The 17922-nt window shown below is 35.0% G+C and overlaps 1 protein-coding gene and 1 non-coding gene across 2 annotated transcripts in view; one reads left to right on the forward strand and one right to left on the reverse strand.

Moving 5' to 3' along the window:
• The window catches only part of LOC145776791 (uncharacterized), a 28929-nt gene extending 11010 nt beyond the window's left edge, over positions 1–17919 (forward strand). Inside the window, exons 9-26 of the mRNA XM_082588016.1 lie at positions 4473–4592; positions 5976–6098; positions 6440–6559; positions 6820–6942; positions 7160–7294; positions 8650–8772; positions 9397–9531; positions 10216–10350; positions 10780–10914; positions 11906–12028; positions 12905–13027; positions 13767–13901; positions 14306–14428; positions 14991–15128; positions 15421–15543; positions 16115–16237; positions 16514–16644; positions 16970–17919. Of these exons, the coding sequence (XP_082444142.1) occupies positions 4473–4592; positions 5976–6098; positions 6440–6559; positions 6820–6942; positions 7160–7294; positions 8650–8772; positions 9397–9531; positions 10216–10350; positions 10780–10914; positions 11906–12028; positions 12905–13027; positions 13767–13901; positions 14306–14428; positions 14991–15128; positions 15421–15543; positions 16115–16237; positions 16514–16644; positions 16970–17107 (2306 nt within the window). The 3' untranslated portion in view covers positions 17108–17919. The remainder of the gene's footprint in view (positions 1–4472; positions 4593–5975; positions 6099–6439; positions 6560–6819; positions 6943–7159; positions 7295–8649; positions 8773–9396; positions 9532–10215; positions 10351–10779; positions 10915–11905; positions 12029–12904; positions 13028–13766; positions 13902–14305; positions 14429–14990; positions 15129–15420; positions 15544–16114; positions 16238–16513; positions 16645–16969) is intronic.
• On the reverse strand, positions 428–529 carry LOC145777807 (U6 spliceosomal RNA). The gene has a single exon (XR_014290380.1). It is a non-coding gene; the product is annotated as a U6 spliceosomal RNA (small nuclear RNA).
• Positions 17920–17922: the final 3 nt, after the last annotated feature.

The raw sequence follows: 17922 nt of genomic DNA on the forward strand, positions 1-17922 counted from the left end.
GAAAGCATATTTTCGCATTGCATACGATTCCACCGACCGACCAATCAGATTGTTGCTCTAGGTGGGGGTTGCTTAAAATTATTCCAATGCGATGTACAGCCACGCTGTCACTGTCCCAGTGGTTGATTAAAACGTCTGTTTTCGAATTTCGAAATTGTCTGTGAGCATAGGGTTGCTGATTTTAAGTTTGCAAATGTCATGCAAACACTAGTGCGAGTTTCACCGTTATTGTGTTTCACGAGCAGTGTTCTCTTTATGCAAGTTTTTGGGGGCAAAATAGGTCGGTGTGCCAACTCAATTTTTAATAAATTGGCAAAATATTATATATAAATTTAAATTGGCAAAATATTATATATAAATTTAGAGACTTTTTCTGATTGTATTATGAAAAAATTTAGCTTAGTACTGCAAAATGTTTTTTTTTTTAAGAAAAATGGAACGCTTCACGATTTTGCGTGTCATCCTTGCGCAGGAGCCATGCTAATCTTCTCCGTATCGTTCCAATTATACAGTAGTATATGTAGCCTACTGCCGAAGCAAGTACTGCAAAACGTTGTTAATCAACAAATTCTTGCCACGCTGATAAGGACCGCAAGTGACAGTTGTCTATAATATAAGAAAGACGGTTTTATAGACTCTCACAAAAAGGATGAAAAACCAACTCATTGCTTTTTTAGAGGAAAGACTGTTCATGAATTACGATAGAATTACGATTTTTCGTTGATTTCCCCAAGCGTTTGTTTCATGGTACCTGGTTTCTTTTTCCCTGTTATTGGAGCCTATTTTTCGCTGATATGTTTACAGGTCACTATTGTTGCCTGTATTGCGATGTGTCAAACATTTCCTTGTTTACTGAAACTGTTAATTGCAAGATATCTTTTGCGAAGCGAAATAACAACACCACTCTTGCTTGGCGATGAGTATTCTGATGAAACCGCTCGCCTCGCTATAAGTGCACAAAACAAGTGGCCTCGTTTATTAGGCATTGTTAAAAAAGTCAAAAGTGTAAAAGGAGCTTGGCCTGGCAGTAGCGTTGTTCGATTAATTTTGTTGCTGCGATATTCTAACATAAATATGAACAACATGTAACGCTGGATACTGGGTACGAAATGCGTTCTTTTCTAGCATAAGAGTCAACCTACTTAACATTTTATTAGTGCGGCCCGCCACAGCTCTCCTTAATGCCAAAGTGGCCCGCATGCAAAAAAGGTTGATGACCCCTGGTCTATAGTTTTAGAGATATGGCATAGTTTTAGAGATATGGCATGATTTTCATAACATACTCTCGTATTTTAGCCTGCTACTAGCTAGTCCTTTTGTTTTCAAATTATACGGATTAATAGGATTACTGAGCGCTGCCGTGCGTGGGACTGCGACAAAGCTATCTCATGAGTTGGCTTTGTTGTAACGCATTCAACCGTAATAATTCCTTCTTTTGTTTGCAAACTAGAGCTTTGAGTTGCTTTGGTTAATCTTTTAATTACATCTGTGTTTTTTTGATATTATTAGAGAGTATACGATAAGCCGTGCTGAAAAAGATGTCATTTTACATTGTTTTCTGTGGCCAATGCAACACATTTTGTTCCCAACTTATAACAAGAAGCCGCGAGTTATTGACTCGCCAATAAACTTCTGCATGTGCCGGTACACTTATGTTTACATAAATATTTATGGATGTTGTTAAAATGTTTTATAAAAACAAGAGATTGAAGGATTCTGAAAAGAACTTGACATCGGCTATCTAAACTGCTCTGCTTTTGTGGAAAAACACGCGCAGCTAAATTGTTGTGCTTGAATAACATTGCACATAGGCCTGCTGTATTGTCAGCACGAAATCTTGACCTAAATGGTAATTTTGCAGTTGCTTGAGTGATTACAAAATTATTTGTTCTCTACGAGGATTCAAAAGTTTTGATATATATCAGCAGAAACGCTATTAGGACCAACTCAATAATTTCAAACTTTGTTTTCAAATGTTGGTCTTCAAAAGCTTATTTTCACAAAAGCTTACCTCAAAACGTTGTTGGCCTATATGTTTTTCTCAATAAGTTTGAACGTTTATGTCGTTTGGAGCAAAGTTATTTGTTGGATTGAAAGAATCTGAAATCAATGCCTCGTTTTTGTAACATATCGTAACGTAATTTATCACTCAACGCTTTTGTGCCTTTTTGTTTTCGAATATATTTCCGTGACAAAAGATTGGCTTTTGTAATAACGCTATCAACCGCGAAGTTGCATTCTCTGACTGCATTTCAAACGCCATACCATAATCAGCAATTTTTCTAAAGCATTGTTGCATAAAATACATATCTGACAAAATAAGGGAAATATGTTGAATTGAATTATTTTTTATACGGATCGTTTTCCTTGTTTCATAAAACTAATATTAAAAAAGAAAGGAAAAAGGATTTTTGTCGTTTGGCATAAAAATATGCATATTGAGGTTCACCTTGGTTTGCATAATGAAAAATGAAAATCATAACAAAGAATTGCTCGAAGTGATTTTCACAGCTATTTGATCCTTTTTTTTTTGATCCTTCGCGATGATATCAATTGTAGTTTCTATCAGATGAAACCTGTTCAAACCATATTTTTTTTTAGAACCATGGTTTATTCAAGAATACTTTGTAAATGTTAGTTACTTCATTTTTGTGTTTTTACTTGGACTTTTTCACAAGCAAGACATTACACAAACCAACTTCAGTGTTAGCCTACCGAATAATGTCGATAAGTTATTTGCAACGTGAGTCGATTGACCAAAGTAACCTAAGTGGACCAGAAAGATGTGGCCAAAACTTGATTACTTTTTATCAAAATGTTTGCACATTGGGAACAGCAATCACTGTGTTGCAAATCAACAAATCACTTTTTGTCATTGGTTCAACGTCTGCAGACGTCTGAACTAATGTACATCAAAATTGGTTTTCTGAGTCTTTGGTTAGAAAAAACATCATGATGATGTATTGTGACGTGGTCTATCAGCCAGCAGTAGTTTATGCGCTTTTGTTTTTGGTGGTGAATCACTTACAAAAGATGGCTTTTGCAGTAACGCCGTCAACCGTAAACTACATCTAAAATGCTATATCAAAATTTGAAGGGAAAGTAATCTTTTAATTCGCAAGAAATAGCTTGACACAAAATGCATGTCCAGCAAATTAGAAAAAAATGTAGAAAACGTTGCAAATCTTGTTGACAACATGAAAAAAGCCTTTTCAATCGTTTACACACAAACGTGCATTTTTAAATATCAATAACCTTCAGTTTTGTCGAAGGAAAAAGTCAAAACTTTAGTGATCTTTTTTTGTCCGACAATAGCAATCAACCTAAAAATTATTTGTTTGTAAGATGTGATATCTTGCTAAATGTATTTATTTTTCGTATCGTTATGCCACCACTTTGAGTTTGTCACTCAGAACGGGAGTTCCATTTGGCAATGTACAAACAACCATCTCTATAACCTACCAATACGATTTGACTAAACGATTATGATCACTGCGCTTTATCAAAACTGTTTGCAAAATGATTTCATTCAAAGTGATCATTGTTGGTAAGTATAAAAACAGATCACTTTTGTAATGCATCGTGACATAGTTTACCATTCAGGAGTTCTAGACGCTGTTTGTTTTTGGAATGCATGAAGGCCTAAGTTGGAACGAGCTCCTATCGAAGGAAGTGACTACATTTGGATAGGTTGTTGTTCAAATACCATGTGACACCATTACCTCACTTTTCTGTAATCAACCGCTAGCTAGACAGCAAACCAGACACTTTTTACACCGATTCAACGGTTCTAGACGTTGAAGCAAGGTTAAAAACGATAAATAGTTTCCTGAGATGTGCTGCAAAATACAAAATGTTGCTTGATCACGTATAACGATATTGGACAGTGTGAGTGTGAAAATAGAACTGAACTAAACACAATTGTCACAATAAAATGTTTACTAAAGCTCATTGCTTGATTTAGTTCTAATATGAAGTGATGATAGTACGTTCGAAAAAATGTAGACTATAATATGTGGCTCAAAAATAACTTGAAACAGTGTTTTTGCGGTGATTTTGTCTCATTCTCTGCAGGCGTTGAACAAAGCTAAAGATTTTTAAAACGCCTCGTGCAAAACAAGAAACGCAAGTCAGACGCCACGTCAACGCGTAAGAGATTAATATTGAATAGAAAGGAATTGTCCCTTCACACTCAATTATAAGGTAATTAAGAAGCGATTTCTCAAGCCAAATAAAAGAATATGACCAACCATCAATTTTTTTAATTCTTCAAATTTTTTGATTCTTCAAGTTATCTGCATCATGTGAAAATTTGATTGATCTATCTTGCGTAGTTTTTGAATTACGCGAGCTCAAAGTGCTAGTGTCGAACCGACCCCCCCCCCCCCCCGTCTGCACTTCAACTGGCCAAAAAACGTCACATGAATTAGGGTTAAGGCACATTTTCTTTGACTAATACACTTTCAATTCAGACGAAGATGAATGCCAGAACAGGTCCGCTTGTCATGCCAAAGCTGTATGCTTAAACACACCTGGAAGTTATGGCTGCACGTGCTTAAGTGGATTTTCTGGGAACGGAAAAGTTTGCCAAAGTAAGACGATGTTTGTTTGTCAGTATGTGAAATAGCGTTTTGTTATTTAACGCAATGATGTCCCCAATAAAATTACAAATAAGCCAACAATAGTCATAAATACACAAAAGCACCTCCAATCAGTATCATTCAAAACAAAAATAATTGCTTTCATCAACGTTGCTCTAATATCTGTATTTAGTTATTAATTAAGTAAGACAGGAAATTGTTATTTGTTCAGTTGTTTTTGTTTGATTTTTGCACAAGCACTTCCATTGATGCATAAAATGATAAAACGGATTGTCTCATGTCTACGTAAAAGCATATTTTTCAACTGATTGATTGCTGTAGCTTTCTGTGAGCATTGCCTAGTGTCAGATTCTTCGAAGCCAAGCCGCGACCATTTTAATTTTGTTATTGTTTTAATCCGTTAAGTGCGTAATTAATTTTTCGAAACTCTCATTACTGTGCGTATTTAATTTAATCACTCGCAGTATTTTTCGTCGCATTATTGCTTTATAGCACAATACGCTTTTGTTCAATTTCTTTTTGTGTCCATTGCTTTAACTTTTCATTGACTGTTGCGGAGAAGTCTCCGACTGGACTATTGTTTTCTGATGTAATCGCATTACTCTTAAGTGATCATACCTTTCACCATTGTGAAATTATTCAACTACTAGTATATTATGAAAAAAAATACATCAGTTCCCAGAACAGAATAATTTCTAAGCATTTATAGGGCACTAAACAAAGTACATGTTTTCGAACACAACAAAATATTTCTGAAACTGCTTGCAACATTACATCAAAATGACTTCACACTGACTGAACGCGCATGATGTGGTTCGAATTTTAAACATCGAAAGGAAGCCATTTCAGAAAAAAAAACACATTTAGGATGAAATCTTTTTATTCTTGCAATTATGGTTATATTGTGGGTGAGTGCAGAAGCTACCTAATATTGTAATAAAGTGATTTAGAGATTAATGATTTCCGTCAGGCTGCAATCGTTATTGTAGTGTAAACAATGCATCTATGTTTCTTCACAAGTCATAATTGCGCCTTCCAGACAAAGCGAATAGAGGAAAGCGAAATTAAAAGTGCCATGAATAGCTGCGATCACGAAAATGACAATTGTCTTCTTACGTACAGCAAGAGCGACTGTCTCGGACGACGATTGTCGTCATACGCACTTGACAGGTTAAAGTCGCTTTCTTGTGGCAGTAAAATAATGAATGTATGACTTGACACCATCGTTAGAAAATGCATTTTTACAATTATAGCAGGTAAGCTCTGGACAAATGTTAACAAATATAACCAGTGACAATAAGACAGTTTGAACACGTATAAATTTTGTATAATTTGAACTGTTTCAATTGAAACGATGACATGACTTTTATTCAGACATCAACGAATGCACACATTCCACTCATGATTGTGCTCCAAACGCTTATTGTATGGACACGGATGGAAGCTTTGCTTGCACATGCAAAGAAGGTTACAGTGGAAACGGAGCAAGTTGTTACGGTATAATGCGATGGTGTAAATTCTGTGTGGTGTATAGATAAGATGTGCAAATATATGTACCGTACGATAGACTTGATTAAAAGTCCAATGGTTGTTTTGAAATATTTTAACTTGCAGAAAAACTGCACAGAAACTGAATAGGTACGTTAACGCCGTACAAAATATACAATAAAATTTTATTGGAATAAAAGGTGTGAAAATCCAATCAAGGGTGAGTCAAACTGTGTAGGTTTTTAGTGGAGTCTCATTCTCAACCACGTTAGTTTTTTTTGTTCTACTTGATTTTTTGCTGGTATTGAGTAGCCTAATCTTTTTTGTGTTAATGATATTGTGCTTTGCAGACGTGAATGAATGCGAGGTCAGTGATCCTTGCCACACAAATGCTGTGTGCAACAACACAGTTGGAAATTTCACTTGCGATTGTTTATTTGGGTTTTCAGGAGATGGAAAAAATTGCTTGAGTAAGTAGAATTCTGTTTGGTTATGAAATCTGTTCTAAGTAGGCCAGTGACTGAAGATATAAGCTTATGACAATTAAACAGTTATATTCAGCAATATTGCAGGGAAATTACCTTAGCATTTTGTTTGTTGGGGTACTATCAACAGCAAGATTGGTATTCATGATGAAAAATTACAGCAACAACATTTGAAAGGGAAATCTTTTTATTGTGTTATTAAGCTCTTTATAATAATTGTCAAACGCAATATAAATTTTCGTCAGATAACGATGAATGTGCAGAGAAAACTCACAACTGCCATTTAGCGGCAACATGCAAGGACACTGCAGGCAGTTATATTTGTGAATGCTTGCCAGGTTATTTTGGAGATGGGCATTCTTGTGAAGGTACAAGTGTTAAAAATAAGATAATTTTCCTAGAAATTCCTTAGTTTGTGTAGATCTGTTGTTTTAACAAACTTAACATTTACTTCATTTCAACTGTCAATTCAAAGTTAACATTGGACCTACCTTGAAAAGTTAGGAAAAATTCTTTGATGATGTTTCTGATCAAAAAACAAACTAGAAAGATACTCAACAAGCGTTTGAACTGTTATGCTTTCAGACGTTGACGAGTGCAGTGACACCGAAGTTTCAGCAGGACCTTGCCACACCAATGCAATTTGCTCAAATGCCATTGGGTCCTATATTTGCTCGTGTTTACCTGGGTTTGAAGGAGATGGGGTCAGAGAATGTCAAGGTATGAAGGCAGAAGTGACTTACTTAAAAAGTAAACTTTCGTCTTCAATTAAACTTTCGAGTCTTTTCACATTTCTTTGGTTGAATCAATTCTTTTTACTGTGATCAAAATTAGTTTCGTAAATTCTCATTCTTCAGTATGAGAGCACCACAACTAGAAATTGAATGAGGCTGTTCACCAGGCATTTAGTTAATTACATTCTGATGGTGCCAATCAAAATCCTCCTGTATTGTATCGTAATGATGGCATCTCTTTTCACTGGTGAAGTACGCACACTGGTCAAATATTTACGATAAAAACTAGTGGAAATAAGAACGTCTGAACAGTGAACACGTATAAAATTTGGCCTCAATTCAGTTGCTTTAACCCATTTGTGCCGAAAGTGAAAGTACTTAAAAAAAATTTTGAAAATTAAAGTGTTGCATAATCATGACCTAAAAACATTTCACAATTAATTTTTTCTTAATTATGTTAGTACCGGTCGAGAAAAATACCGTCCTACATATAGGACGCTAGGCAAATCCGCTATCAAATTTCGCAAGTTTCTTGTGCGTAATGCGTAGGCCTAATCGTTATCGCTCAAAGTGATAAATGGGAAATCTCTTGTCATCGAGAATTTTATTGAAACGAAAGTTCACAAAATACGAAGATGAAAATTAGCAAAGCAACACATCACTGAAATAAGTCATTTAGCGGATTGAAATCGCTTTGAGGCCGAATTCGCCTACGTCAAGATGCCCTCCATGTCAAAGCGCCAAGAGAAAACTAAAAAATTATTAAAAATTTCAGAAAATTACGACAATTATGTTATTGTTCTAAACACAAACACAACTACTTTGTTATACAGCGTAGAAATCATAGAGAATTTCTGTTTGATACCACTTGATGCGTGGGAATTGATTGTCGCTTTTGCTTCATTTTGCTAACACGCGTGCCTGGCGACCTATATATAGGACACCAATCTTTTGAATCAATTTTCTCGAAAATTTTGCTGCCAATTAAATTTAAACATTTGCTCTAAAATTTGTTGATACATAACGAATAAAGACAATGACAAATATTTTTGGAAGCTTATTTGCATATGCGGATTTATTGATATAATTCGACATGCATCTTCAAAATTTCAGAATTAGCAAAATCGGGAAAATTGAAAATGATGTCAAGTCTCAACAAAACAAGCAATTTTTGAAAAAAGTTGTGATATATGTTGCAAAAACACCCATAAACGTATTTTGACTTCATCTAAATCTAAAAACTGAACGTGCAAAGAAAAATTTTAATTTGAGTAGGTGTCCTACATATAGGACGCTAGGCATAAATGGGTTAATAAAAATAATAGTATACTTCTGATTCAGACATCAACGAATGCACACTGTCAACTCATAATTGCGCTCCAGAGGCATACTGTTTGGACACGGATGGAAGCTTTGGTTGCGCATGCAAGGAAGGTTACAGTGGAAATGGGACAAGTTGTTACGGTATAATGCGATGGTGTAAATTCTGTATAGTGCATGTATGTGACATGCTACGATGTATGCCGTTACGATAGACTTGAAAAACATGCAAAAAATGTCTTTTAATATTTGTACCTGTATGAAAAAGTGTGCAAAAGAGTAAACTCTATCAGTGCGACGGTGCGTTCATCAGAAGCCAACCAACCAGCCAAATGCATAACGCCAGTTTTCTTGTGACAGTTACCCGTAATCAACTACCAGGCAATCTGTTTGACAAATCAACATCTTAGAATTCATATCTTTGCCTTCTCAACTACCTTTAGTTTCCAACCACTGGGTGTATGTCTGGACACAGCAACAATATAAACTGCTACTTTTGTTATCCAATAAAATGGAAAGACTTGACAATCCCGTTTTCATTGCATTGAACGCCAAAATCGCCATTTTAAATTTCTACTTTCAGGCAATATTTGATTTTAATATTAGGCTATAGCATCTTTCTCTGCAAATGGTTGTAGAGAAACAAACAGGTTGAGTTTGCTGCACTAACTTAAGTCCAAGTGTATAATGAGGTGAAATATTTTCTGATGAACATTCTAACTACTTAAATGCTCAGCGAGTGTTAAAGTTTGCCTTGCATGCCTTCAGATGTCGATGAGTGCAATGACACGAAAGGTTCAACAGAACCTTGCCACAACAATGCAACTTGCTCGAATACAATTGGATCTTTTAGTTGCTCGTGTTTACTTGGGTTTGAAGGAGATGGAGCCAAAGAGTGTCAAGGTATGAAAATACATCTGGTTTAGTCAAAAAAGTTAATATTTTTAGTCCAACTAAAATTTGGAGACTTTGGAAACTTGTATTGGCTGAACTTGATTTTGAACATCAAATGATTCAAACCATTATAACGGTTTACATAAACAGGCCTTGCCAACATGCGAACCTATACTAATGGCTGAAGGCAGATGTAATGCTAGTTTAAATTCCAGGCTAAGCAAGCGTTATATCTCTTTGAAATTATAGTTCGAGAACTTAAATTGCTGAAGTGTCATCACTGAATCTCAAATCACTGGAACAATTTTGGCTTCGAAATGATAAATGTTCTGCTGCTACCAGTGTTGCAAGATGCTTTTCAGATTTCCAGCACAATGTACCAAACCCTAGTCCATTATTTGTATCTTGGCAACATCACAAACGTAGCTCAAAATTTAGAAAAACACTCCATTTATCAACTATTTCTCAAAATATCAATTTGTAAGTTACTTGCAATTTTGACTGCTATCATGGGTAGCAGATTAGTCTCCAGTCAGAAGTGAAGCTTGGAGGTTGCCATGGCCTGTATTTACAGGTCGTCATGATTTAAACATGGTGGTATTACTTTAAAATTTTCACTACTGGAAATTGTTTTTTTAAAACCTTATAAATTCGATTGATGCTTTTTTGCTGTATTTCAATCTTGTTATTCAGATATTGATGAATGTGATGAATGGGAAGGTTCAACAAAACCCTGTCACGACAATTCTTTCTGTTCAAACTCAATTGGATCTTTCAGTTGTACTTGTTTATCTGGGTTTGAAGGAGATGGATATTTTAAGTGTGAAGGTATGACAACTTCTGGCGGAGATGCTTTATTCATTCGAACCACACTAAAATTGAAATTTGGAAAAGAGTAGCCCACTGAAATATTTTCTACTTAAATTTTTTTTTTACTTCTTCCAATATCATAAAAAGATTGAGACTCGTGAACTTAGCCCCTTATTATGCACTAACAAATCTTAAGCGTAAAAATTGTTAAAATATTATTGATTCGATTTTTTTTTTTAAAAGAATAACAAATCATAGATCAAATATGAAAGTATATTTTACAACAAAGAATGTTTTTTTGTGAGCATCTTTTCATCAACGTTTTCGATGACTTCTATCACTGCTGGGCATAGCATAACATCAATGCTGCACAACCAACATTGTTTGCAGCACTGTGAAAAAACTGTCACTAAATTCATAGTAAAGAAATTTTCTTTGTCATTTCAGACGTCAATGAGTGCAGTGAATTTGAAGGTTCGGGAAGCCTCTGTCATGACAATGCTATGTGTTCAAACACATTTGGATCGCATATATGCAATTGTTTGCCTGGATTCGAAGGCGATGGTTACAATAAATGTGAAGGTGAAATACATCAATAGCTTTAAGTACAATACGCAAATTGTTAAGTTTTCTTTAAATATCAGCACTAAAAGTTCCAATGCAATTATTTGTTTCACGAAACAAACTATTTTGTAAAAGCTCCCAGGCCGTCACAATATTTTTGAAGATTTTCACCAGACATGGTAGGCCTACAGATGTAACCTGACCTGACCTGGTAAAAACCTGTACCAGAAAAGGTAGATTTGCGGACAGTAGGTAAAAAATCAAGTGAATGCTTACATTGTAATTGAACATACATCATACAGGCTGTGCATACAGTATATGACATATGTGATACTACAGCATGATGTAAAACGTTTGTATGGCTTCATAGGAACTGAAACTGGATTTTCACGAAACTTAAAATCGTTTGTCTTAATCACAAACTTGCAATAATTTGTCATTTTTTTCTTGATTCCATTAAATCATTAATCGAGTTTATCCGCTTTACGTTCATTTCGTATGTCAAACTTGCTGAAACGTTAAAAGTTTGTTTGTTTTGGAATAATAAAAATATGACAAAGAGGTGTATTTTAAACAAAGTTTAGCCTATACAGCTTACGTTGTAAATCTCTAGACATCAATCGGTCCAATAATTGGAAACAACTACGCAAAACTATATCACGGTTTGCAAGCGTATGTAGACTGTAGAGCTTACAATTGCTTTTGTTTGGGCAAAGTTTATAGTCTAAATTCTATAACTCTATATAATAAAACTGGGATGATGCTAAACTTTGCTACGTCATTTAGGACGGTAGGTTTATGTCCCTTTGAAAGTATACAATTACAGTAAAGCAGACTGTAAGTCAATTAGAAGAATATAACCTTAAATGCATTTTGCACCCCAGATTTCTATGTCACTCGCATTGGAAACAATTATGCTAAACATGCACGTAGACTGACACAACGTGTGCTAGAATCCAAGTACTACTGTAAATTGTGAGTTTTGTTTCAATCTACTTGTTTACTGCAGACATTGATGAGTGCACGCTTTCTCTCCATAACTGCAATGTCAACGCCGTTTGTGTCAATGGAATTGGGTCGTTTAGTTGCCAGTGCAACCTTGGCTACACTGGAAATGGACAATCTTGCTTAAGTACTGGAACCAAACAGTTTTGATAAAACTGCGGCATTATGTTAAAATTGCCGATTTTTCAATAGATTAAGTTTCGTTTGAGCATGGTCGATTGGTCGTGGCTTATTTCACAATGTAAATATTAACGTCCAGGACGTTAGTATCGATATTGTGAAGTAGTAGATTTTGGTAGCCTAGATTATAACAACTTTAGAAAGTTTCTCAGCAGCCGATTGTAGCTAGAATTCATCAAATGGCTAGCGTGGAAGATACACCGTTGCGTTGACGAATCTCAATTGCACGCTGTAGGCTACTATAGTGAGTGCTCAGCCTTGAGCTGATAGTCAGGAAGAACACTCCCTTCTTCACAATTTAAAAAGTGCAGCAAGACTTCTTGAGGCAAATATATAAACGTCACTATCGTCGTTGCTGTTGTGTAACCTATAAGATAAAAATACGAGAAATAGTTTTCTCCAGGAAAATCGTGTTTCTGTTTTTGTCTTCTGACTGAATGCATTTTTAATGCCACAAGTTTCACGACACGCAAACGCTTTGTTTTTAAAGTCACTACAGTATATCATAACTCAAAATTGGGAAGTAAATTTGGAATTTTTGAACAAAACATTTTTTAAAATTACAATCTTGATTTAAAACTTGCTTAGAAAAAATAGCAGCCGTAAAAAATGTTTACTTAAAACAGTGGAGAAGCTGCTGTGGGTATTCTACAAGCTGCAGCATGAGGTAGGTTGAACTAATTGCAGTATCGCCAGTTTAAAGTTTACCGTAGGCTATGTGTAATCAATTAAAGCTTTTAACCATGATATGCCATTTCCAAAAAGATTGCTTTCAGCTGTCATGATGATGTGTTTGTAAAAATGATTTTCGTTTTTTTGCAAGACTTTGACGAATGTATGTGGAATGTCGATAAATGCCACGAGTTTGCTGATTGTATCGATGACGAGGGAAATTATACATGCATGTGCAAGACCGGACACACTGGAGATGGGTTTGAATGTGTTGGTAAGATAGCCTATACAATCAAATAAAAAATGGTTGATTATAGATGAACTAGTTTTGATTTATTCGACAAGAAGTTGGAAGTTTCAAAAGTCGGAAATTAAGTTACCATGTATTCTGAGAACATAGGTTCACATTGCCTCATGGTCAGTGTTCCAGAAAAACTCTTCGGCTAGTGGGCTTAAATCCCTATGAATAAAAGTAGGTCAGTATTTAAAAAAAGTAGAGATCTGTAAACATTTATGCCATGAACTGTAAATACCCTGGCGAAATATCTACACCAGAAAAAGCGCCTTTGGAGACTTAGGCAGACTACAAATTTTAGATACAGATATCCTGATAATGTGTTTAGTGTTCATGATACAGATGCTTGAAATGTTCTTAATCTATTTTATTCAATTGTAACGAAATTACTTTTTGTTCTCATATCTTCATTAGTTCAAAGTACGTTGCTTCTCCGTCACAAGCCGTGTGATATCTTTTCCTTGCCAAGCTGTGTAACCAAGCTTTGTTATTCTAGTGTCTGATGTTGAGTTGTAATTTGTAAGTCGGAGATAGGTCTAGTACTTGCAAGTTTAGTGAAAATCACATTTTTTCAGGTGCACTTGAACCACTTTTTTTCTGATAAGGACACAAAGATGCACCGAAAACTTTCGATTTATTAATATATTTTTATTATTTGGAAATAATATTATTTTAGTTCCGGTTGCAATTTCAATTTAACATGTTTGTGGTACTTCAGATATTGACGAGTGCAAGGAAGCAGAAGGCTCAAGTCAGCCCTGTCATGATGATGCTCATTGCTCAAATGCAATTGGATCGTACAGGTGCATGTGCTTGCCAGGATATGAAGGAGATGGGTTCAATGACTGCAAAGGTATTTTTTTACTTCAGTTTAAGAAATATATATTTGTTTAAGTTTCTAAAAAGACCAACTTCCTAGAGTTTAACTTCGAGTTTGAAGCCTTGATTGAAACGTTTTTTGCTAGTGTTTTTAAACTTAAAGGGTAATCTTTTTATTACAGTAATGTTTACAACAGTAGGCTATGTCCAATGATTTGGAATTCCTAATAGTTGAGACAGGTCAGTGTATTGGTATAAAAAAACTCAGAACACAGTATTCTTTGGTAATAAATGTGAAAAACATGCTTTCAGTGCTTCAAAAACCCAATAAAATCATATAATTTACAGTCGTATCTTCATACAAGCACCAGCGATTTAGTACTTCTCACGACAAATTTCAAAATTTTTCGGCATTTTTATTTATTAACTTTTATTTAGATGTGGATGAATGCATTCAAACTGACCGATGTAAAATCAACGCCAATTGCGTTAACACTCTTGGAAGCTACAATTGCGAGTGTCAAGAAGGTTTTGTCTTAAACAATGAAGAAGAATGTTCAGGTAATTTTTTTTTTTTATCGTATTTATGCAAACGAAAACACATGCGTTGTAGCCTACCACTTTAAAAGTTTTAGTAGAACTGTGGTCGAGGTGGATTCGAACCCAGATCTTCCACAACGACAATCTAAGACCATCAATAAAAAATGCCTATAGCTTAAAAATAGGTTGACCATGTTTTACTTGAAGTTACTAACCATTGCACGAAATAAATAAATTGACTATTCACTCAAGAAGTTATAAACGTCTTGGCCCACACAAATGCAGTTTCAGCTTCCCCAAACTACAAACTTTTACACCCGCCTGCTTACGTAATCAGGCATTCACTTGCTTAAGCATTTGATTTGGCTGGAAACGGTTTTGCTTAATTATCTTTATAATTTAGTAATTTTTTTTATTCCACATTTACAGTATATTAGTACAGTTTATAATTCCACATATAGAGCACTAAGGATAAAGACACTAGCCTATAGTTTTCAAAATGTTTGTTTGCTAAACATGAGTTTAGTAGCCTATTTACATTTTGGGCTCGATATTTTTTGACTGTCTTTATAATTATTTCAAGATATCAACGAATGCAAACTGTCAGATTACTCAAACAGGAAATTGTGCCATGAAAATGCTCTTTGTGACAACTTGGTTGGAGGATACAGGTGTTCATGTCTATCAGGTTACATTGGAGATGGTCATAAGAAATGTGAAGGTACCTTAAATATTTCAATTTAATTTAAATAAGTTATTGAGCAACGGCTTTGAAAAACATTTTTCTGAGAAAAAGTAAGTTGGCTGGCCAATGGCATATCATACCGTATTGCAAGTTTCTTTTCACGTAGTTGATGTCAAACACTTATGATAATAGGCCACTAGGCCTACTGCATGATTCATGGTTGTGAAAAACAAAGCGAGCAAAGATTGGTTTACATATAGTTCGACAAACTAGGCTATAAAATATGCTTCGCTCTTAAGTATGTGTTTAATGTTTCGAGTGTATTTAGATGTAGACGAATGCATTGAAAAAGACCGTTGTGAGACCAATTCTCTGTGTATGAACACCCAAGGAAGTTATCAATGTCAGTGCAAAGATGGGTTTGTCATGGGAAAAGACAAAAAGTGTTTAGGTACAAACTATTAGTACTTGTTGTGGCCGGCATAAGCAGCTTGTCTATTGACTTGGGCAATTACAGGTTATGCAGGTACAATGGTCCGTCAGTTTATTCCACTAAAGATTTGCCTGAATCTTGATCAACTCCCAACCTAATTTATTTTGAAATTGAAAAAACATATCGATTTTATCTGTTCTTAAGTTGTTGACGACAATTAGCTGCAACTATACACCAATAAACAAAACATGCAATACCAATCCTCTAACTAGCAATATTCCCCAAACCAAATGCATGACATCCTTAGGCTTTATTTCAGTGTCAAAGGTGCAACTCATTGTATTGTAGCCTTATGGTTAATTTCTACTCATTATACCTTTAAGTGTACTTTTATCAATCAACGCTTTGACGTATCTCAGTGTATAGTCGAAATGAAGCTTAAATTAGTGCTAATTCCTACAATTTGTGGTTGATATCATTATATGGCAAGTGGTGACTATAAGATTACACTGAAAGGCTGTTATCTTTTTGTCTCAATGCAATAGAAAGCCATCGTACAGTGGAGTAAACGTTTTTATTTTATCCGTAGATGAAAACGAATGCGAAAGGAAAAACGCTTGTGGGCCAAACTCCCAATGCTCAAATACTCTCGGGAGCTATTTGTGTAAATGCATGGATGGCTTCATGAAAGATAGCTCAGGAAAATGCACAGGTTTGCACAAAAAACATAATCACTTGCTTACTTTCCTTAAAATTTGCAAATCAACGCTTCACATATAAAACAAAACACAACCTGTGTTGTGTGATTCGTATCAAGTTTCATACTTACATATTTCATAATTTCTGAAATTTTTAGCCTAAATATAAACTCTTTGTTTGAAAAGTGTAGAATGTAGTAAGCTAATCTACCGGATTATAGAACATGATATGTAATGATAGAATGTAGTACAACAATTTTATGTAAAGTCAATCCGACCATTTATTTTAGAACAAAGCAGGACTTATTTGAAAGATTCATCTCAGCAAAATTTATCAACAACAAAATTTGACACAAAAATTCTCTTCTATGCTGGAGGTGGACTTGCGGCTCTCTTAGTTATCTTACTCCTCTCCTTCTGTGTAAGGATATTTTATTAAAACTATTGTAGCCTACTGAAAATTTTAGCACATGTGGTTGTGTATTTTTGCAAACTATGCATAGGTTAACTTCAATCAGTGACGTAGAAACCTACTGGTTCATGCCGACATATCCCCAGGTACTGGAAATCTGCAATATTGAAGTTGAACAAATTTGCCCAAATATCCAAGAACTGCAGATTCTGCTGCTGCGCGATTGTCTTCAAAAGTTGTTTATAAAGTTTGATAAATTCAGTATGCTAAATGAATAAAAACTAGCTTTTTTTACGTTCGTTCTGCATAATCATCACATTGTCTTTTTTTGCAGGTATACAAAAAACACCGCAGAAGATCACACACACTTGTAAGCGGTGGTTGGATTTCTCACAATTTTTCCATGTTGCCAGACACAAATCCAAGTTCTAATAATGTTGATAGTAATGCTATAAAGGATGAAGATCTTTGAAAGCTTTGTTTCAAGCGAAGTGTTTTATATGGGTTGTAATGATGAAATGTGAGCAAGATTATTTGATTGGTCGGTTTGCTTTTTTCTACATCATTACTGCCTCTCTTTAATAATCACGATCTCCTTTGCAGCAAAAATTTGTATTTTTTCTCGTTATATGATGGCAAATCTTCTATAAAAATTGTTTATTATGTCATATGTCAAGTTTAGATTTTGAAAAGTTCCTAATATTGTATTCGCTGACAATTTTATTGGTTTGTTGCTGTTAAATACTTTTAGTGTTTGTGCTTGTTTAAATGTTTAACACACGCCTGCTTATGTTTGAATTGTAGGTATATAACATTTTTGTTGACATCATCATCTTCATAGACTAGTCCTTTTCATCTATGATTGTTATCACATCATGTTACCATGTCACGAAATCATCTCATATTGTTACAACTTGTTGTCGGGTGCACGACAGATTGATGAGAGCCCTGATTCAACGTTAGAATGGGAACCAGTTCTACACTGCTCAAGGCATGCTACTACATTTTGGCAGGATCCTTAATGGCGTGCTTAAAGGAAGAGGCAATGACTGGCTTCCTTGCTTTAGCGTTCGTTTAATCTCAAACTTCAACTATCGGGCATAAACCGAGATAGAGATTTGTAAACTGTCCTAAGTAAACTCATCTACAAACATTTCATTAAAAGCTAAAATTAATCATTGACAATGTTACTGCAATCAAAATTTACAAAACGTTTTGTTCAGCCATGAGGCGAATAATTAATGGTTGCCCTACAATAAACTGAACATAATATAATTGAATGTCATA

This window comes from Aplidium turbinatum, chromosome 9 (assembly GCF_918807975.1).
Source record: "Aplidium turbinatum chromosome 9, kaAplTurb1.1, whole genome shotgun sequence".
NCBI lineage: Eukaryota > Metazoa > Chordata > Ascidiacea > Aplousobranchia > Polyclinidae > Aplidium > Aplidium turbinatum.